This window comes from Pantherophis guttatus, chromosome 2, assembly GCF_059756535.1.
Source record: "Pantherophis guttatus breed Tessera chromosome 2, ASM5975653v1, whole genome shotgun sequence".
NCBI lineage: Eukaryota > Metazoa > Chordata > Lepidosauria > Squamata > Colubridae > Pantherophis > Pantherophis guttatus.
The window spans coordinates 185134072-185157629 of NC_142064.1; the positions used below are offsets into that span (position 1 = coordinate 185134072).

At 38.0% G+C, this 23558-nt stretch overlaps 1 protein-coding gene across 1 annotated transcript in view; it reads left to right on the top strand.

Annotated features, from left to right (window-relative positions):
* Window positions 1-1774: 1774 nt before the first annotated feature.
* The window catches only part of NSG2 (neuronal vesicle trafficking associated 2), a 65922-nt gene continuing 44138 nt past the window's right edge, over window positions 1775-23558 (top strand). Inside the window, exons 1-2 of the mRNA XM_034405345.3 lie at window positions 1775-2011; window positions 2747-2897. Of these exons, the coding sequence (XP_034261236.1) occupies window positions 2769-2897 (129 nt within the window). The 5' untranslated portion in view covers window positions 1775-2011; window positions 2747-2768. The remainder of the gene's footprint in view (window positions 2012-2746; window positions 2898-23558) is intronic.

Genomic DNA, 23558 nt, shown 5'->3' on the forward strand with positions numbered 1-23558 from the left:
ATATGATGTTCCGAGTAGCACAGTTTTTTGCAGTTCCACTGGTATTATTGCAGGAAGCTGCAATTTCTTGAATAATAATAGTTGTTGTTGTTGTTGTTGTTGTTGTTATTATTATTATTATTATTATTATTATTATTATTATTATTAGTATAAGTATCAGTATCAGTATCAGTATCATTATTCAATTTTGGTGCCACCCAACTCCAGAGCAACAACTACAATTAATTACAAGTTTATATAATTATATACATCTATATTTTTATTCTGTTCATTAGTTTAGCATAGTAAAAGTATACACCACGTAACTCTGTCAAATGTCAAATGGACTTGGATCACTTAAACCCACATGGCAGTGAGTCTTCAGTCTGACAACAAAGGCTATGTTTTCTGTACTGTACAATAACGTCTGGGAGGGGGGGAGCATTCCAAAACACTATAAATATTGACAACAATAGGCAAAGTATTTATTTCCCATATTGAGAGAATCCTCAACAGTACAAATAAAAAGCATGATACTAAAGGAAAAAATGGTGTCTAAAGTAGTGTTGGTGTGTCAGCTCTCTGGAATTCTGTGCCACTAAAATGAAAGAACAGGAGGCTGTTTCCCTTTTTTAATATATACTTTATTGTTTTTTTTTTTTAAAAAAATTTAAACAAAAAAAAACATCAAATCTCTGTTAACATCTGAGGTGTCGTGTAGTTACATATTTATGTTATATACATTATATACATATCTATTACATTCAAATCTACCATTATTGAACATAGACATATCCTTACAATCTCATTCTATTATTCCACCATTTATACCACCTTTCCCATACTGTCTTGAATTTTGAATTCGCATCATCGTTAAGAGCACTTGTTAATTTTACCATTTCTGTGCATTCTAGGATTTTGTTTATTATTATCACCTCTGGAGGGGTTTGTTTGTCCTTCCAGTATTTTGCAAAGGTTAACCTGACCGCTGTTATGACATGTATTATAAGGTGTTTCTTATCTTTAGAAAGTCCATCTTTTGGCTGTTTCCCGCCAAAAGTTGGAAATGAAACTTGCTTTCTTTGCCAAATGTTTCCCTCAAGAAAATAGAGTTGAAATTTAACAGTGAGCCCCAATCAATGATTAAGCTGGAATTAAGGAGAAATGCAACTCAGCAAGATACATGGACAGCTAGAATGAATATTACACCAGAGGAAATATAATCCATAACTTTCTTATGTCTATTCCACTTTACATATAGGTTGAAAGGAAGGTTTTTTTCTTGTTTTAAAGACTAGCTAATCTTCACGTGTTATGGTCTGGTCTTAAACATATATTACTTGAGAGTAACTTGAGTTCAATAGGTGCATTGCTCTGGCTTGACTATTTGGAAATGTATTATAATTTACCATCTCTCTATGTTCTGATACATATTCTTAGAGCCCTACTGTTTCAACCGTCCACATCTTCCAGAGAATGTTTTTTTCCCCAAGAACTGAAGAATGAACCTTTTGAAAATTCCTGCTTAGGATTTCTGGGCAAACACGGCTCTGCCTGCTGTTGCTACATCTGCTCTAATTCCTGAAAACGTCACCTATCTGTCAACGACATCACAGCAGATGGGAGGTGGACTTGGTGCAGACTTAAAACTCTGAGCATGCTGCTGGAAACAGGCAGGCCAGGCTGAGCCGGAACGTCGCCTGCCTGTGCTCTGTGCAGACTGTAGGTGGCGTTGTCGCTAAGCACCGTCTCTTTTTCTCCTTGCTAGCGCTTGTGGCCGCCTTGGGCGACAGCAGGTGGTGCCAGATCCCGCACGGAAGCCGCCGCCCCAGCTTGGGAGTGTTTGCCTGCCGCAGACTCGAGCGGCTGTCTCTGCGCTCACTCCTTGATCCTCTTTCAGTAGCTTTTGGAACCAGCCGGCTGAGGAACGAGGCGCTGTCCATTCAGCACCACCGGGGGGGTTAAAAACCAGCTTTTTTTTTGGCGCAATCCGTCGCGAACTTCCTTCCAAGAGCGAGCTGTGTGCCCTGCAGTAAGTAGATAGTGGGAGGATAACGGGGGTGGGGGGCGGGAGGAGGATTCCCCCCCCCTCGATCGTCTGATTCTGAGGCATGTATTTGTGACCCGCCCCTGATTACTGGCGCAAATGCATCTGGGCTAAGGGGAAAAAAAAAACCGAAGAGGAAAAGGGGCTCTCGAATATCTTTGACAATGTGTTTTATTTGTTAATTTGTTCATAGATTGTAATTCATTCCGGAATACGTCAGTTGCCAGAGAAGAAGGGGCTGTTAAAGAATGATTGTTATTAAGCATCACTTCTGAAAGGTTTTGTGTAGTTGCTATGTTTTTTTTTTAAAAAAATAGATGTAATATACAGTTAAAAACCTGGGCCAAATGCACCCCCTGTTTAGATATTTTCTGTTAGCAACAAAGGAGCCAAGCTAGGTTCACTCCTACAACCCGATCTTGATATGAAACAATCTTTGTTTGGAGCTAAACCAACAAATGCTTAGGTGAACTCCCTTGTGGGTGGTTTAGACTGATGATACATTCTTTAAAGCAAGAAATAAAGGTAAAATGCTTCCTCCTCTTCCCCCTCCCTCTTTTCCTCCCTTCCAATTTAACAGAGATATGCAAGTGGGAACCATATGACCTGCAGGGTGATTGAAATATGGCAAGCTGACATATTCTGTCCTTAATTTTCCCTCCTTTCTGTCCTATCCTCCTTTTTACCCCCTTTAACACTGATCACCTTAATATGTTTTAGGTCTGGAAAGTGAGATCTAAGGATGGTGAAGCTGGGAAGCAATTTGAATGAAAAGAACAAGCAGCAGCCGTCCAATGAGGATGGTTTTCAGACGGTTCCTTTGATAACACCCTTGGAAGTCAATCATTTACAGTTCCCAGCTCCAGAAAAGGTAAATGGAAAACAAAACAAAATCTAAAGCAAAGAGAGAGAGAGAGAAAGAATAGGCAATATAGGTTTTCTAAGTATTCTGTTCTATCGCCTTTCAGAATCTTAGAAAAGACCCATTGTTCCCTTTAAAGGGGTTGACTTTTGCTGTGTGCACCTGTCTGTTTTCAAAAGCGGAGCAGACCAGCATATAATAGAAATGGATCATGGCTCAAGCCTGAAAAATGGTAGAGTCTGCTCATCCTTTTATCCAATAAAACAGAGATGGGGAAAATACGCTTATTAGAACAATCTCAATGAATTTGTGTATTTTAAAATTAGCTTTAAAACTGCAATCCCAGTTGTTTATCTGACATGAATGTAACCTGCTGCAATGAATGCTTTTGACAAAGTGATGCAGAGAGATGTTTTATGCCTATATTCTTGTACCCCTACCTATATTAATTTATGGGAAGAGAACGCTTTTGTCCACCAAGTCAAAGCTTAGATTTTGAATGGGATCTTCAAAAGTCAGTATCATTGATTTACTGAGCCATTATTTTAATACAGTCTGTTGTCTAATCTGTACACATTATCCTATTCTTTAGTATTATTTTTGGGGGAGACAAAGTAAGGTCATAAATGTGTCTCAAATTCATTTAATCTGTGTTTAATGTGGATAGAAAATGACTGCAGTGCATCTGTCTATTCGGTTCTCAGACCCAAATTTGTAGAAAACATACTACGTGGACTGTAGGCATGCACATAAAGGTGAAAAGAGCAAATTAAACAAATTATGCTTAATTCATCTCAATAATGGCACTCTCCTGCCAAAACATTAAAAGTCCTCTCTTTAATACATTATAATCAGTCATAATGTCTTTTCTTATCTAGAGGAATTCTGCTAAGTAGTTTGGTGATGCAGTGATTGAGAGATAAAATGATAGAAAAGATTAACAATCCATAAAATTGCATTTCTGATTGCAAAGTGGTGTAATGTGAATCAGTTCTTAGAAGCAATGGGTTTGATAGAAATAATGTGATGATAATTTTTTGAAAAAAGATTATTTTGAATCTTGTAATATTTGTTTCTTTCCAATAATTTTAAATTTATTTATTTATCCAATGTATATGGATACCTATCTATCCAAGAGTCTCTAGGCAGCAAACCAAAGCAGAATTACATTAAAACAAAGCAAACAAACAAAAACAACTAAATGGCATTGAGGCCCAATGAAAACCAAAACTAAAAGACACAAATCCTCATGCCACAAATCCTCATGCCACATCCCATTCTAATGTCCTAGTCCCAAAACCTGGAGGAAAAGTCAAGTCTTCATGGCCTTTCCAAAGGCCAATAGAGAAGGGACTGCCCATGTTTTTGGAGAGACTGTTCTAAACACTTCAAGAATAATAATCTGAAAAATGATTATCACTCTTGATTGTTATATAAAAATTGCTAAATCAGAACAATGGGCTTCTCAGTACTTTGCTGTGGAACACCTCCAGAAGTGTTCTGGTGCCTTTATGTCCTGCTTGTGGGTTTCATGATTGGCTATAATGGAGGTAGAATATCCCACCAGATAAGCGTTATACCTGATTCAACAAAGTCTACCGTGTTTTAAAATTTTAAAAAAATTACATTGAACTTAAGAATAGTTCATATTGCAGACAAGAATATTGTTTATCAGATACACAGAATTTCTAATAAAAGAGATGTAATCTGTTTATTTATTTATTTATTTATTATTTCATATTTGTATACCGCCCTACTCCCGAAGGACTCAGGGCAGTGAACAGCCAAAATAAAATACAAAGACATACAAAAGTTAAAAAGTATTAAAAACAGATTAAATAATTTAGGCTCAAAAAACAAATTAAGACATCCAATTTATCTAAAAAACATTTAAAACCCAATTTAAAAGGGAGAGTTAGGCCAGACCAGCCTGTTGGAATAAAAACATTTTTAGGGCGCGGCGGAAGTTGCGTAAGTTTTGGATCCTCCGTATCTCTGGGGGGAGCTCGTTCCAGATGGCAGGTGCCCCCACAGAGAAGGCTCTCCCCCTGGGGGCCACCAGTCGACATTGTTTGGCCGACGGCACCCTAAGGAGCCCCTCTCTATGGGAGCGAACTGGTCGGTGAGAGGCTACTGGTGGCAGAAGAATATTGTTTATCAGATACACAGAATTTCTAATAAAAGAGATGTAATTTGTTGATCCAGTGGATAACATATTTTCCTTGGGTCATGAAAATACCCCTTTTCTACCACACAATTAATTTAGGCAAATATTTATCAGTTTCAAGTTGGAATAAAAGTGATATAAGCTTCATTTTATTTAGGCAAGGATGCACCTGGATGAATAGCTGGGGCAAGCAAGTTATTAGCAATGCAATACAAAATAGATTATGTGGCTGTCAGATTTGGCAGACAAGGGCTTAAGCAGATCTTGAAAAACCTTGAAAAAAAATCATGTGGCAGCTGCTTTATCTGGGGATGTAGATGTTCTGGATAATAATTTCTACAATGTCTTGATGATGTTGCTCATAATTGAGGATTTTAGAGTCTCAAATATTTGGTGAACTAGAGATTATTTGAGCTTGTCTAGGGTGACATAACAATATAAGGTGTGTTGAATTTATATTTTACTGACAAAGAAATAAAGGGAGACTAGTATAGATCTATTTCAAGCTATTTAGCTCTCGACAGCTAGCCATACCCTTTCTGGGATTTGAACCTGGGCTACTTCGAATCTAGAACAATATAAGGTGTTACACAATCGCTATCATTTTTGTTTCCTTTACCCAGATTTCCATTACAGTACAGTATTTAAGCCAAGGACTGGGACTTTGCTTACTTATCATGAATAAAGACATGAGCAAAACTGAATTATGCTGTCATTTCCCAACTGTTGTCTTGTGAATGTGTCAGATTCTATTTGGCCTTTGGTCAAGACTTGTAAGTCATATTATCCCTGGAAGACAGGAAGTTAACTGAGAAATACATAGAAGTATATACCACAATGTATACAATTATCATATTTTTTTTAAAAAATCAACTTTTTCTATAGGAGAGGCACAATTCTGGTAGATGTTCCAGGAAAAGAGCCTTGGAGGATATTAGGAAATGATAACAAATCATCAACTTTACCTTACAATATTTTTATAAGAATCAAGCAAGCTCAATTTCCTATATAAAAGCTTTGGAAATTAACTGTAATTTTCTACATGCAGTGCAGATGATTATTCCCCCCTCCAAAACAATAGTTAAAATTATGTTATTTGTTTGCTAACTTCAGAGCATAAAAAACATCTGCATATGTAAAGATAACTGATAATAAATACTGGCAGAGCATAAACTATATATACATAATAATTTGGTATCGTGTGATAACTCATCTAACCTGATATAGAAGGAACTTATATTTACCTACACATTTCCTGTGCACCTTGAGTTATATCTGCAACTTTAATGTTTCATCTATATTTAAGATGAAATTAGGCCTTTTCTAAGAAGCTTTTAGTGAAAGAAAGCAAGCTCATTGATGGCAATAGAAAGAAAAATAAAGTATTATGTTATAATCTATTTAAAAAAAACAAATTGGAGAAAAGATTCTTCTGAATACTTTATTTAGTGTCTTGGAAAAGGCAATAACTTTCTCAAAATCAAAAAATAGGGATATCTCAATTCCGAATTTGCTATTCTTTTGTCAATTCTTCTCATAGTATCTCTCCTTTCAATTCTTCTCATAATATAGCTCATAGTATCTGTTTGAGTACATATCTCTATACATATGTGTAGAGTACTCCAACTAAGGCCATACAGAAGTTTATTTTTTTTCATACTGCCTAAAACAACAATAGTATGGATGGTGTCTTGTCTCTTAATGTAATATAACTAAAAAGGATTAAACTGTTCCAACACAACCAGCTCTTCTCCTTCTTTGTTCACAAGAGAATCTTAAAGATGGGGAATTTAGATTGTGGCACTACAATAATCAGACTAATGGTCATGAAAACACATTGATTTTTGCCAAATCAAGAGTTATCTTGTAGACAGTGAGGCATCCACTGCTATGGTTTGGAAACAAATATAGTGCTACATCTGTGTTTTATTACTTAGTATCATATAGAAGAGAATCAGCTCGTGGCAGTGGTTAAAGGCATTGAACTAGAAACCAGGAGACTGTGAGTTCTAGTCCTGCCTAGGCATAAAGTCAACTGGGTGATTTAGGGCCAGTCATTTTCTTTCTGGGCAATTTCAAAACCAGCACTGAGAAATGTTGCCAAGAAAACTACATGGCCTTGTCCATGTAATCACCAGAAGTCCAGAGTGACTTGAAGGCACAAAGTCACCAGCATCATAGAGAATCAGAATCTAGAATAAGGAAAAGAATCAGGTTTTGTCTTCTTTTGGAAATGTTTGATAATATCTGTGAAGTGTCGGGTATGGTGTAAAAAATGGAAGTAGTTTAAATGACTCCATACTTTCTTCAGGGCAACTCTATGGCTAAATGAAGCTCCTCTTTCGTCTATAAAGTATGACTGTAACCTTGTTGCTGGTATCCTTACGATTTATATTGACTGTTTCCTAATATGATTTGCTTGCTTATTTGTTCTCTATGACTATCATTAAGTGTTGTACCTGATGATTCTTGATGAATGTATCTTTTCTTTTATGTACACTGAGAGCATATGCACCAAGACAAATTCCTTGTATGTCCAATCACACTTGGCCAATAAAGAATTCTATTCTATTCTATTTTAAAGCATTCCAGATTTAGTGCTTGTGATCCTCTATGAAAAAGGCTAGGTATGTCATGAAAAGGTTCTTTTTAAAAGAAGTGAGGTACAAGCATGTGGCCTACTCCTAGAGCTGCTTTTAAGCAATGTGATTCAGACAACTCTATACTATTTTTAACTCAGCAATTGTAGGTGGTGGACATTTTGTTCCTTGTGAGAGAATAAATAATAATGCAGTCAATGAAGGAGAAATGAAAAGAAATGCACAATAACACTTTTGCTTTTTCTATGCAAGCTCTTAAAAGCAAAGGGTAAACTTTTATTGAATTTGGGGATGGGGGGGTAGAGCAGATTTGTATAAACTTGCCCTCTTAAAAATGACTGCTATGACTTTGAAATTGCATACATTGCTCTTCCTTGACTATCTATATCTTAAGTCTGTTTGTTGCCTTCAAGAAACATTATAATTTATTTAACCTACCAGGGACAACATTAATAAGAGATTGGTTGGGAGATTTTAAAATTAAATATGAAATTCATTTTTCAATTTTAGTGGAAAATTCCTCTATATTCTTACAAGTATTTCTTCAGAGTATTCAATTCCAATAAAGACTTCAAAACCTTTTGTGATCAGCTCAGTGATACCTTATTCCTTTTAATGTAGGGACATTGTCTTTGTTATTCCCTTTAATGTCCTTTTAACCTAAACAGTTGGGAAATTAATTTTCTTGAAGTTAATCAGATATAAGGAGAACTAGTGGCTGTACCAGATCAAAATGTTTATTTCCATTAAATTTCACATTTCTATATTAGGAAATGAGAAGCTTGCTTAATTTCAGCAATTGTTTGCACTTGTTATTTATTTGCAGGCTTACTCTAATCAGAATACCCCAAGAATAGAAATATAAAACTATACAAAGCAATACATGAACTCTAAATATTTCCCCCAAGAAAATCGGGCATATTGAACAATGACCTGAGATTAAAAAAAGGCTGAGTGAAATAAAGCATTTAGCAGATTTTCAGAATGCTACAGGGGAGAGAGTTGCACAAATTATGGAAAAAACAGAAAAGATCTACCATTTGGTCCACAATCTGTTAATCCCCAATGGACTGGGGGACTGGGGACCTTAATAGGATTTATCGAGATATTAATATGAGATGGCAAATTCAATCCTGGTGAGGTGGTGCTTTGAGGTGCTTCGTGTATGCTATATAGGACTTTAGAGGTGGTGATCAACCTTGGAAGCCTACTGGTGTAATTCAGCAATTTTAGATGAGATATTATCTTGCAATGGTGAGATTGATCCACAAGTACATCTACATTTTGGACCAACTGCAGCTTTCAGGACATCTCCAAATGATACCCCATATAGAGTACAACACATTAATCAGGTTGAGCTTGAATCAGCATTACTAAAGAATCCTGGTCTAGGTATGGTTGCAAGTAGACCACTAGTTGAAGTTGGACAAAGGACCTCTAGCCATGGCCCATCTGTGATGTTGAAACTCTATGTGTAACCCAAGAGGACACTTAGATCACGAACCAGTTCAGGGGTGAAATCCAGCAGGTTCTGACATGTTCTGGAGAACTGGTATTGGAAATTTTGAGCAGTTCGGAGAACCGGTAGCGGAAATTTTGAGTAATTCAAAGAACCGGCAAATATCACTTCTGGCTGGCTCCAGAGTAGGGTGGGAATGGAGATTTTGCAATATCCTTTCCCCCAGGAGTGGGGAGGGAATGGGGATTTTGCAGTATCCTTCCTCTGCCATGCCCACCAAGCCATACCACACCCACCAAGCCACGCCCACAGAACCGGTAGTAAGAAAATTTGGATTTCACCACTGAACCAGTTCCTTCAAATGGAGCAGGAGGCCATCCAAGGACCAAAGCTCTTGGATGTACAGAAAGTTTGGAATTTAATCTAAATTAATTTTGCTCTATGCAGACATCAGTTCAGTCATTTTGTGTCAAGCCCAATTTAGCTTAAGATAATAAAGTATCATCCCCAGAAGTCTGATGGCTCCTCACCTCAAACTGGTGAGTGTCTTTACTTAGAAACCTCATATATATATTAAATACCAAAAGGGGAGAGCCCTGTTTTACCTCACATTGGAGCAACTATGGTTTCAAATTACTGTGATAACAAACTTGAACTGCTTATTTAGGAACATGCAGAACCGTTGAAGAACTATACCTACAACCTCCATTCCCCATACTCATTGAAAAGAAGAGAAAGAAACCTTCCCCCCAATAAGGTCCTGACAAAGGCCATGCAACAATGCTGTTTAGGTGCTCTGACCAGGTCTGACTACTGATTGGTACCAATTCAGATACAGCTCTGAAGGCAAGTTGCCACCATCTTCTTCTCCAAAGGGACTCGGCGTGTTTCTGTATCTACTGTATATGTGTTAGAGAGAGAAAACAAATTCCAATGATAAAAAATGGCTGGCTCCCAAGAGGACTTCATCCATACTCATACTTTCAAGCAAATGACATCCACATTCATATTTGACAATCTTCCGAATCCAATTATTCACATCCTAGCGGGCTGCCTGTAGGAGCTAGCAAATTCAAAGATCCAACTTGTACGTGGCACAATTCATCTCAAAGAGAAATGTATTTATTTCTTTGAGGGTAATAAGCTCAAAAGAAACATATCAAAATATATAGAAGATCCTACCTCCACCCCAGAGTATTCTGGTTTTAGCCTATTTAATTTGTTTGCTTAATATTTAATGCTTGTACCTCTATTTTTATGATGCTTGTAAGCCAACTAGAGTTGCTTGACAGTAATATGGGTGGCATATAAATTTAATCAATAAATCAGTTAAATAAATAAACCCAAAAAGCAGCATTAGGCTCTGCCTTGTTCACCTTGCTGGGCTCCATCCAACAGGCACCCAAACCAGAGTACATGCAAGCAATTTTTTCTACCAAGAAATCATAAACATAACCCAGCATGCCTGCAGGCATTTTATCATATCCAATTTTCACAAAAAGAGTCTAAGTAAATCTACCTGTTGGGAATAGTGCATAATGCAAAGAAGAATTGACATTTTGCTGCTCTTATCACAAAAGTTGAAGCTCAGAGATGAACTCTTATCATTGCTTTATCACATCTGCTTCTCCTCCACTTATTACATGACACTTTCATATAATGTATTTCAGCAAGATAGAATAAACTACAGTATCTTACTAGCATTAATCATAACCATGAGGACAGCATATCTGTCAGTTTTAGTGCATTTTGCACAATATGGCACAAGCACAAACAAAGCCCAGTTTTATTCCAACTATATTTATGCTATTCTATACATAATAGTACGTCCAGGCTACTCTTGCTCACATCTATCCAACTTGGAGGTATATGCATGATATGGCCATACTCAGAGAATAAGGAGAAGACTAAGACAGTTGGGATGAGATAGAAGTAAGGAGATCCTCTGTTCTTGATTCTCTAACAAAAGCAAACCATGATCAGGAGATAATGGGGATTAACTGTAAGATTTCTACTGAGACATGGTCCCATTAATTGCTGACATAGAACCTCCTACCTACACTTGCTTAATCAGAAGATATCTTTTACAGTTGAACCAAGCAAACATATCACTAATTATCAAATTCAGCATGAAAAGCAATGAAAACAAAACAAAATGAATCAGAAGAACAACAACTACAATTCAAAAACATAGTAAAGAAATACACTAGTAGAACCAGCCAAGCCTGGTTACTGTGGACAGGGGCTATAGCAGTTGTCCTGCAGCATCTGAAGGCTGCTGGTTCCTTGTTCCTAATTGTTCCTTGGTTGTCTTATTTAAGAAGAGGAGACAATGCAGCCTGAGGAAGAGCAAAGATCCTCTCTTTATTCCCCAGTCCTCCAACCCAAGTTATTACATGTAATGTATAGCAATTGGCTGGCATTAAATTGAGTGGGAAAAAATATATTTTTCTTGTTACTAGATAGTTAGCAACTTTGGTTAGAGGGCTTTCTGCAGAAACAATATTTTGTTATTCAGTTGGAATTTCCCTGAAGGAGATGGGATTTCTTTGGCTTTATACTCATGATGACATTATAAATTATGGGAAAAGGTACACCTTCAGATATTTGTCTTTGATGCAACTTTATGTCAGACCAAAAGGCATCTTCAGAGGAGTTTTGCTTTTAGATTTTTTTTGTCTTTAAAAAACAATGTTTCTATTACGGGAGAATATACCCACAGGGATTCAACTGTAAAGGCCAGTACTTCAAAATGTCAAACATATTAGTTGGCAACCTTTTTCATAATAGAATAAAGAAAAGGGATGGGAGAACATGAGTGAAGACAACTCCCTTTCCTCCCACAGAGCTTTTATCATCAAACGGCTTAGTGGGAAGAAAGGCAGAGTGTTCATTTGTGTTTTGAAAGATATAATTTGTTGGGCTTTTCATTAGGATTGTTGATTATGCTTAATAGTATTTGCATTCTGGAAAGTGTGATATAAAATAATGGCAATCAATTAAAAAGAAAAAGAAAACCAGCGAGAACATATGCATTTTTAGTGTGAGGACAAGGAGACATTTTCTTGTTTGTCAAATTTGGACACTGCCCATCTCACTCACAGAGTGACTCTGAACGATGTACAGTTAATAACACCAAAGGTTAAATCAAAGGTTAAAAGCCATATAAAAATACCATGATCATCAATAAGAAGAGCCAGATAAAAACAGAAATAGAATAAGTTAAAAAGCCACCCAGAGTTGTTCCAATAATGAGATAGATAGGTATATATTTCATAAATAAATTACATTTATTTATTTAAGAAAATTTATATGGTCATCCAACTCACACTCAGTGACACTGGTTGTCTTACAAAGATAAAAATCCAATATAAAAAATTAGGAAAAATAACTCTCCTGGCAATGAAATAAAAGTTAAAAGGTAGGGCAAGAGCCATCAAGGCACTAACCGTCCCCATGCTTGTGGGCTGCCCAGTGAGTCCCAGGTGAGTTGCCAGAGCCAGGTCTTCAAACACCTTTGAAAGACCAGGAAGTGGAGGCCTGCCTGACCTCTGGAGAGAGAATATTCCAGAGAGCAAGGGCAGTGGTAGAGAAGCACTTTTCTTGACTAGCTGATGGAATCCTTAGCGTATCTTCCTAATTTGATCAGGTGAGGCAGACTGAGGTGATGGGGATGAGTCAGTTGCTCTGGCAACCTGGCCCTTCCCACATATTTGTGTATCTCTTCAAAGCAAGAAAATTTCCAACATAGGATCAAGCCAGATTCTAACCACTCTCAGAATTCTTTACTTTCCAGAAGTCCCTGGATAGGGATGGTTATGATTCCATATTTCTTGAGTGGCCCAAAGGCAGGTTTCAATAAGGTGCACCCCTCTCTCCCGGTTCTTTAAGAAGGGACCCAGGAACCAATCTTGCTGAAGGCAAATCAGAATGGATTCTGCAAAAATAAACCCTGCCTCACTAAAGTAGATTTTTCTTTAGAAGGTTAAACAGGCACATGGATGGAAGTGACATTGTATTCTTGGATTTTCAATAAGTCTTAAGTAGAGTTCCTCATCAAAGGATTCTGAGTAAACTTAATAATTATGGGAGGGACCTATCTGGGTTGTTTTTTGTTTTTTTTGGGATTACTAATGAGTTAAAAAATAGAAAGCAAAGGGTAAGAATTCATGGGCAATTTTGTCAATGAATGAAGCTGAGAAGAAATTCTTCAGACACCTTTATTCTGATCAGTGTCCTTCAATTCTTTGTATATAACCTTATCTTAGAGTTAAGCAGTGAGCTATCTTAGGTTTCAGATAATAGAAAACTATTCAAGGTAATAAAAACAAAAAGTAATTGTAAAAAGCTCTAGAGATGTCTGTTCAAACTGAGCAAATAGAAAATGTGGTTCAATTCAAGTAAGTATAAACTGAAAGCACTGGGGAAAAATTGCCCTATGTACTTATATATACTGATTGAGTCTGTTGTCTTTAACCAGTAAAAAAATATCTTGGGGTCATAATAGATACTTCAGGGAAGATATTGATTCAGTGTCTGACAGTTGTGAAAAAGGCAAGGGATTATTTAGGAGGATAGAAATACTGTGATACTGTCATACAATTCTATGGTAAGTACACACCTATAATACTGTACAACTCTGGTTATCACATTTTTAAAAAAGGATTTAATGAGGGGGTAAAAGCTGTGAATTTTCTTTTCCAGTTGGTGTGCAAGCCCATTTGACATAGGATGAACCTCAGAGTCCAGTTTCTCAGGGAGAACAATATCTCCATCCTGTTTGGATTGAATTTTAAATCCAATTTAAATTCATGTTAAATCCAAACATACGGCTGAATCTTATCAACTTTGGCTTATCTAAAAGAAAAATTATTCAGGATCAAACCATATTACTTACTTACTTAAATGGGCGACCACCAAAATGGAACTACGATGGGCATGACAAGCCAAAGACCTAGACACTGAACACAACTCTTTGGACACAACCCAACAGGAAAGTTTCTCTAAAAATGCTTGATTCTACTGGAGATTCAGAAATATTTAAAGATCACTGAAAGATGTTAAGAGTTTGAGGAGCCATTATCTCCATTATGCAGTTTCCACCATGAGTCATTCTATACTTTGGGGATAAAGAAATAGATCTGAGAGGCAACTTTGTAATAAAACCTTAAGAAGCTATAGGAAAGATCATGTTCCTAGTAAATTGTGATGTGGAATGAGGCTAGTCAAAATGATGAGCCTTTTGAGATGAATCTTGGGTGGGTCCTTCTGAGGAAGAAGAAAACAGAATTATTTAGCTTCTCCACTCCTGCTCTGTAATTTCAAATTACATCTCCATTCATCATGGTCACCAGCATGGATAATTAGCTAGCATGTTGAAAGTTTATGAGCCAAAACATCTGGAGAGAGCAAGGAGCAGAAAAGTAGGAGAATCGAAGAATGGTAAAATTAAGATGGGAAATGATGAAGATATAAAACAAAAGGAAACACGTGGAAGCAATCCATACAAATAACATCACTCAGGAATGAAAAGGGGAAATAAAAACCTGGAAAGGCTAATTAATGAAAGAATGAAGAAAACTGAAGTTTGCTTTTAGACCCAGGGGAAAAATCTTAGAATGAGAAGGTGAATGAGATATAAGGGCAAGAAGAAGGAAATAAATGGAAATGATACAAGGCTGAAATAAATGATGTGCTAAGTTCAAGAGAGGTATGTGATCCTACTAATGCTTATTCAGTTTTAGAACTGGTTATATGCATTTGGGGACATGTTCACTGGACCATAGTTTTAGAGAATGTAAAGAAGCTCCTTATGCAGAACTCTTTTGGGGTAATTTGATTGTGAAATTCAGATGGAGACTTTAAAATCTAAAGCCCAGGCTTATCACCATTACTATCCTGATCCTAGACTAGAGTTCCCCAATGTTTCTGGCTTTGCAGTGGTAACAGAGGGAGAGGGAATGGTTCTCTGTGTGTGGCTGGCAAGCATGCACATGCAGCTCCATTTGCCTGCCAGTCATGCAAATGGAGTGCATGCACACTCACACACTGCTTGTGCAAGTGAGGATGCATGTGCATACACACACGGTCGCCAGCTGTTTCCTTGGCCCAGTTGCAATCCCCTCATGGCCCACTAGTGGGCCACTGCCCATAGGTTGGGGACCCCTGTCCTAGACAGTATATATGATAAAACAAAGTGGGCAATCATTGAACTAGATATGAGTTTGAAATAGATTTAGATGAGTCAGGGATCTGTCTTTGGAAAAACAAATATATGAACCCTCCTATGGTTTGCTGCTCTCTTTTTCTCTCTAACAAAGGGAATGCTCTAGCTATGAGGACAACCTTTCTAAGGATATGTAGACCAATTCCAAACCAGGAACCTTAATTTCTTTTGGCATTGTTAATAATCTGGAGAAGAAAAATTTAAAAATTCATGTTCTGTGCTCCTTATGCCACCTGACCTGCAATACATTATATACTCCTTTGCTGCAAAGCCGGAATTACATGTCCTTTCCTTAAATGAATAATTTAAGAGTATTCATAGCACCCAATCATGTTAAATATTTCACTCTGTCCTTGGCAGAAAAAAAAAAGAATTTTAAGTGCAAGTATAAAGTGCAAATTAATGGTACTAAATGTCCTAAAATGAAAAACAGTCTTGAGACAATACAAGCCAAGATACTGAATTGTCTTAGTGTCTAGCCTAAAAATGGCGGAAATTAATATATTCTTGCACTACATTATATGTTTTATTTCTTACTGAATTTCTCCAATTCCCTTTTTAATTTGGGCATCCATTAAAGTTTCAAACAAAGTTCACAAGGTTCATGCTGGAATATGAAGATTAAATTTAGAAAAGAGGTGAGCATTGCAATTTTAAGTCCTTCTTCAGCTTATATTAAACTCTGGGCTGGAAGGAAAGTTTCCAGTTTACCCTCTTCCTGTTCATCCTCCTGAATGGAAGTTTGTGAAGCAAGGAGATAATTCCAGCAGGACCTTTTCTGACTAAGAAAATCTGTCAATGCTAGCTTTGGATGGAAGAGTCTGACCTATTGGAAAGTAATAAAATGGCTGGGGGTGGGGGGAAGAAATCCATCACTCCAGAGGTGGTATTCAGCAGGGTCTGACCAGTTCTGGAGAACTGGTAGTGGAAATTTTGAGTAGTTCAGAGAACTGGTAAATACCACCTCTGACTGGCCCCACCCCCATCTATTCTCTGCCTCCCGAGTCCCAGCTGATTGGGAGGAAATGGGGATTTTGCAGTAACCTTTCCCTGGAGTGGGGAGGGAATGGAGATTTTACAGTATCCTTCCCCTGCCACGCCCACCAAGCCATGCCCATAGAATCGGTAGTAAAATTTCTTGAATCTCATCACTGCATCACTCCCATCATTAGAAATACTTCTCCCAAAGATCCTAGAACAGAGTCCCCCAGGTTTTTGTGGCTTTGCAGACTGGTTGGGGAGGGGGACATGATGGTTCTCTGCACATGCGGTGGGCAAGCTTGCGCAAATGGAGCCAACGAGCACACACTTACCTGCCACTTCTGGTTCCGGAAGGCTCAAGGCCCAGGGGTTGGGGACCCCTATCTTAGAAGATAAACTGTATTTTCTACTATTTTTGCTTGTGACTATATCTCCCCAGTCATGATTGAGCAATATCTTCCTTGGGAATTGTTTATAGGGAGAAAAGGTGATGTAGCTTGAAGATCAGATTGGTGCATGTTTTTGTGTTTCATGGGCATCACATTCTCCTTAATCGCTTAGAAAGAATACAGTCACTTTGGACAGTGAGATGGGCAGCATATACATTTTATAATAGATAGATAGATAGATAGATAGATAGATAGATAGATAGATAGATGGATGGATGGATGGATGGATGGATGGATGGATGGATCTGCAAAGTGGAATTGCCTGAGAAAAGACAACTACGGTGGTATCTTGGTATTTATTGTTAATTGGTTCTAGGAGGTGTGACGAGTACTAAAAATAATGAGTACCAAACAAACCATGTGATTTAACTTTGTTTTGGCCAAAAAGAGTCACGAGGCAGCCAACAGTGACAAGTACTAGCTTCCGCATCAAGTACCAAACAAATACCAAACAAATCAATTTCCAGGACAAAATTTTCATATGAAAATATGTCAAGTTCCAAATTCAATGAGTTTTAAAGCAACCGAGTACCAAGGTATAACTGTAGTTATTTGGAAGCCTGCAATATGTCTGGAAATATATTAGAAATATATTATTTCAATGCATTTTGATGATAGCATGGCACTAGATAGTACTTAGCAGTGGGAATGGCTCAATTAATTCTTGTTAAAAGGTGTTTATTAATTTGAGTTCCTAAAGGCATTTACCTAAGCTTCCACTCCCCTACGTAACCAAAGAGCATAATGATTTGCCTTCTTAAATAAAATTAAGTATTAATATATCATGCCATGGGTTTTTTTTGTTTTTGTACAATAGCAATTAGCAAAATCAGCAAAATTACTAATTAGCAAAAATTAACAAGTAACTGAATAGCATAAATCAATGGTGTATAAATAAAAGAAAAAATAAAATGATTAAAAGTATAGAAAAAAATTAAGGGAAACCAACAATAAACTTCTTAATAGTTATCTTGCACCATAACTATTTCTGATAATGGGTCTGTTACAATACAGATAATGCATAAAATCCACCTTGATTTGTTAGAATTGTGATTCCTAAATTGTGATTTTTCATTATTCAGAACTAATCTGTAATCTTTTCTAGTATTTTCTAGAAATTTTATTGATTGTGGACTTCTTATTGATCCACATCTAAATTGTTACTTTGTCTAAGGTTTTCTTTTATCGAGTGATTATTATTTTAGCTGCTAAAATTAAACAGGTGATAAATTCCTTATTTTTAAACTTAACAATTTGACTGAATAAATTAATGCAATGGCCATAGCTCTGGATAGCATTCAATTCACTGCCTGATAATAATACTTACACTTAACACTTTTTGAGGATGTTGTGCTGAAGAGCATAACTTTAATACGTAATCACCCCCCCCCTTTTTAAAGGACCCTATATCTTGCTGATGCCTGTATTACCTAGGGAAAATAACTAATGGTTGAAGAGTCCCTTCCTTCCTTCCTTCCTTCCTTCCTTCCTTCCTTCCTTCCTTCCTTCCTTCCTTCCTTCCTTCCTTCCTTCCTTCCTCCCTCCCTCCCTCCCTCCCTCCCTCCCTCCCTCCCCTCCCTCTACACATTTATTCTTGATCATTCTATGATTCTACCAAGATAATTTTTAGTATTTTAAAGTGGTTATATACGAGAATGTAAATGGCAAGTATGTCTATCTCAGCATGTCCTGTGAAATAGTATTAAAACTGGAGCTGAGCTTGCATTTCCTCCTCTTCAGCATGTAGCAGGAACAAAGGGTGACAGACAGACCTATGGAATTGTGAACCATTTAAAAAGTGAGAAAAAAACAGAGGACACAATCTTTTTTAGCTGTTTTGTTGAACCCAGTTTGTTATACATGTCTTCTACTATGAGTCGGGACACACACTTACATTATTTCATCATAACTCTTTCATTATACATGAAACATTCATGGGGGATGCTTGACTGTAATTGGAGGCTCCTTGTATTGATCTTAGCTTCAGTTCTGATCTGCTTCCATAAATTCCTTTGATCTTATTTTTATCAGATTTTTTTCCCCACATAACTTTTAAATAATAATTTCACCTTCATTCAGATTTCTGTTTAAAGAGCTCTGGGTAGTTAAACGTATTATCTCATTTGCTCATTTGCTTTTTAAAAATAACCAGTGTGTTATGAATATCCATCCACCCATCTGTCCATCCATCTGTCCATCCATTTATCCACACATCTCTTTGAATCCCATTACTGGACTGTGAAACTGGCAATCATTTATTGCATCAAGTGCGGGAATCAATGGCACTTTGGGATGATAAGCATTTTATGTATCAAAACCTATTTTTAGGGTCTTGAGGAAAATCCTTTTGTTATGTTTTAATGGCTAATCTTTTATCCTATTGGACTGGATCCAATAGGATCTAGAGAAAGAAATTTTTAGCTGAGTAATTATGATGTTGGATTAGGAGTGGGAAGATTTAGAATCTCATCCTCCCACATCCACAGAATTTCACTGGGTAAAATCTGTAAACACTGTAAAATCTCCATTCCCTCCCCACTCCAGGGAAAGGTGACTGCAAAAACCCCATTTCCTCCCAATCAGCTGGGACTCAGGAGGCAGAGAATAGATGGGGGTGAAGCCAGTCAGAGGTGGCATTTACCGGTTCTCCGAACTATTCAAAATTTCCATTACCAGTTCTCCAGAACTGGTAGCGGAATAGTCAGAACTGCTGAATACTACCTCTGCTATCACCTTTAAAACCCTTTGCGGCTGAATGTTTGGAGATCAGAGGGACCAGCAACTCTTCATAGTATTCATCTGGTCAATATCCTCTGTTAGGCTGGGGCTGCCTCCTCATTCTTTTTCTCAGAGAATGGCATCTTCAGGGATTATGGAAATGAGCCTTTAGGATTGTTACCACCTTCTGTAGAGAAACATTCTTCCAGATATCAGAATAGTCCCATTTTCTGCTGGTTTCCAGGAAGGCCATTAAAATGCCAGCCTTCTAAGTCAAAAGATGAGATATGCTATTTCTTCCTGCAAAATTAATATCCAAACACTAGAGGTTTACATGTGTCTGGGTGTTATATAAAATGGGCATGGGCAATTAATTTCCCAATGGGCCACATGAGAAAGTGCACCTGTTGTGGAGGGCCACTGCCACACCCTCCACCAACACTGTTTCGTGCCCATTGATGACATCCTGCTCCCTGCCAACGTCAAGCCACTGTAGGCCAGATAGGGACAGTCTGGATGTGGTCTATAAAACGAGTAGGTCTGCTATGAAATATTTTTGGAGGGTTTTTAACATCAGTAAACTCTTGCCCAGTTTTCTAGAAGTCAACAATGCATCAATATACATTAAATAGAGGAAACGTATTGAAAGAGAGAGACAAAGGAATTAAATTTGAAAACGAATCAGAGATTGCAGAGAGGTTGTTCTGATATGCTTTCATTGCATTTTATGATTAGAGAAGGGGGAAGGAACATCCAAGGACTGCAGATGTGCAAAGTTGAAAGGGAATGAATGCAGTGCTTGACTTGTTTATCAAAAGATGCATTTGTATTTGCTTTGTAAATACAAATGCATTTACAGAGCCTTACCGAGCTTAGTGTTAATGATCAAATTTTCTTTAATTAACGGTCCAGGCTTTACAAAGCATGGAGAAAATAAGTATCAAGGTCCAACCAGGAATATAAGTGGAAAACAGGAAAGGAAAGAGAGGTCTCACCAAATTTAATGGAAGTTGAGCTTTTTTCAGTTTAATGAGACAGTACTTGTTGATACAAAATAGCAGGGGACCACCTCAAGAGGATCACATCTAATTTACACCAAGAACTTTCAATATAAACAGGAAGACCAATTCAGGGTAAACTCTTAATTAAAAGCTCTTAGTTCCATGTTACCTAGCCAATAATTAGAATTAATGACATTTTGTCATCTTACTAGCATAATATGGTACTTTTTTAAAACAAGCTTTCCAAACCTCTCCTGTATTGAGATGTCCAACAGTTTTTATTTTAAAAATACTTGTTACTTTATCCCAGTGGTGAAATTAATTTTTTTTTACTACCGGTTCTGTGGATGTGGTTTGATGGGCATGGTGTGGCTTGGTGGGTGTGGCTTGGTGGCAGGGGAAGGATACTTAAAATCTCCATTCCCACCCCGCTCCAGGGGAAGGATATTGCAAAATCTCCATTCCCACCCCACTCTGGGGCCAGCCAGAGGTGATATTTGCCGGTTCTCCAAACTACTCAAACTTTCCGCTACCGGTTCTCCAGAACCTGTCAGAACCTGCTGGATTTCACCCCTGCTTTATCCTGTTGTACCCATGTTACTTCTGTATTATATAATATTTATTACTTCATTGGTGAAGTCTCAGTCCCTTTATTCAATTGTGCTGTTAAAATTAAAGGGTTATTTATACATACTAATGCTGTTGTTATTGTTAGTGTAATATGGATTAGCAAAGTGGAGAAGCCCAGACAGCTTGCAAATTCACCTCTTGGCGACACACCTTTATTTCTGAGATGATTTTTTGGGGAAAAAAACCTTCCTGAAACCTCAAACCTCAAGCCATTGATTTATTGATGTGTGACATCTCTCAAAACTGTCCCATTCTTACCTCTGAAACCTCTTTTGTACTATAAATAAGGCAAAGAGAGGTGTCCACAGCTCTGATAAAAGCACCATTGTGCTGTTTTGATGCAAACTCCTCCCTTTGTGTACATGCTCATGATGGCATAATGCACATAGAAGGAGAATTGAATTTGTAGAGCAATGTTGCTTTTGTCATTGGCTCCCCTTCCCTCTGATATCTCTGAGGGCAAGAAACTAACAGATAAATGTATAAAAGGTAAAGGTAAAGGTTCCCCTCACACATATGTGCTAGTTGTTCCCAACTCTAGGGGGCAGTGCTCATCTCTGTTTCAAAGCTGAAGAGCCAGCACTGTCCAAAGATGTCTCCATGGTCATGTGGCTGGCATGACTAAACAAGAAAGGCGCACAGAACGCTGTTACCTTCCCACCAAAGGTGGTCCCTATTTTTCCACTTGCATTTTTTATATGCTTTCGAACTGCTAGGTTGGCAGAAGCTGGGACAAGTAATGGGAGCTCACCCCATTACACAGCACTAGGGATTTGAACTGCTGAACTGTCGACCTTTCTATCGACAAGCTCAGCATCTTAGCCACTGAGCCACCGTGTCCCCAATAAATGTATACATATTAATAAACAATAAATGTATACATATTAATTAATTATTTTTAATTCATAGCCAATAAACAATTCTGGGTAGCTAATAAATAGAAAACAACAACATGTAAAAAGAATACAGCAGAGCAGAAGAGCAAAATGGAAAAACCAACCAAACACATTGATGCGAAGCGAAGCGAAGCGAAGCGAAGCGAAGCGAAGCGAAGCGAAGCAAAGCAAAGCAAAGCAAAGCAAAGCAAAGCAAAGCAAAGCACAAGCTTGACTCCATTTCCCAGAGTTTCTCAGCTCTTTTTGTGCTTTATTTCCCAGATATCCTCAGAAAACACAGGTGCATCTGGGATCTGTGCAGAAAGAAAGGCTACATAGCAGCAATCCAGTCCAAAGCCCAAGCCAGATGCCTATTCCAAGCTGCTATTTAGCAGATTCTTGTGGAAAACCCTGAGCTCTCTTTAAAACCCAACTATGTCCCTCCACCCCAACATTTCCCAGATAAAAATGGGACTCTACTCTGCAGGATCTGATAGAATATAGCGACCGGAAGGGTCCTTCTTTCTTCCATTTCAATTTTAATTTAATTTAATTTAATTTAATTTAATTTAATTTAATTTAATTTAATTTAATTTAATTTAATTTAATTTAATTTAATTTAATTTAATTTAATTTAATTTAATTTAATTTAATTTAATTTAATTTAATTTAATTTTTTCCAATTTATATACCGCCCTTCTCCCTGAGGACTCAGGGCGGTGTACAGCCAAGATAAAAAACATAGAATACAAATATTAAAAACATTTAAAAATATATATACATTTTGGCCTGAAAGTTAAGAAATCACAGACTGATTAAAAGAATTTAAAAATTTCTTCTTAAGCCAACCCGGCTTGCTGGAAAAGATGGGTTTTAAGGGAACGACGGAAGGCATTGAGGTCATGGATTCTCCTTATCTCCGGGGGCAACTGATTCCAGAGGGTAGGAGCCCCCACCAAGAAGGCCCTCCCCCTGAGGGTCACCAGCCTACATTGTTTGGCTGATGGCACCCTGAGGAGGCCCTCTCTGTGGGAGCGTACGGGTCGATGGGAGGTCATCGGTAGCAGCAGGCGGTCTCGCAGATAGCTAGGCCCTATGCCATGGAGCACTTTAAAGGTGATAACCAACACCTTGAAGCGCACCCAGAAGACCACCGGGAGCCAGTGCAGCTCGCGCAGGAGCGGTGTTACATGGGAGCGCCATGTTGCTCCCATCACTACCTGCGCTGCTGCATTCTGGACCAGCTGGAGCCTCCGGGTGCTCTTCAAGGGGAGCCCCATGTAGAGAGCATTGCAGTAGTCAAGGTGAGAGGTGACGAGGGCGTGAGTGACTGTGCACAAGGAATCCCGATCGAGAAAGGGCCGCAACTGGCGAATCAGGCGGACCTGATAAAAGGTCCCCCTGGTAACAGCCATCAGATGTTCCTCCAAAGACAGCTGCCTATCCAGGAGGACTCCCAGATTGTGAGCCCTTTCAGTGGGGGCCAAAGACTCGCCCCCAATAGTCAGTGATGGAGTCAACTGACTATATCGGGATGCCAGGAGCCACAGCCACTCAGTCTTGG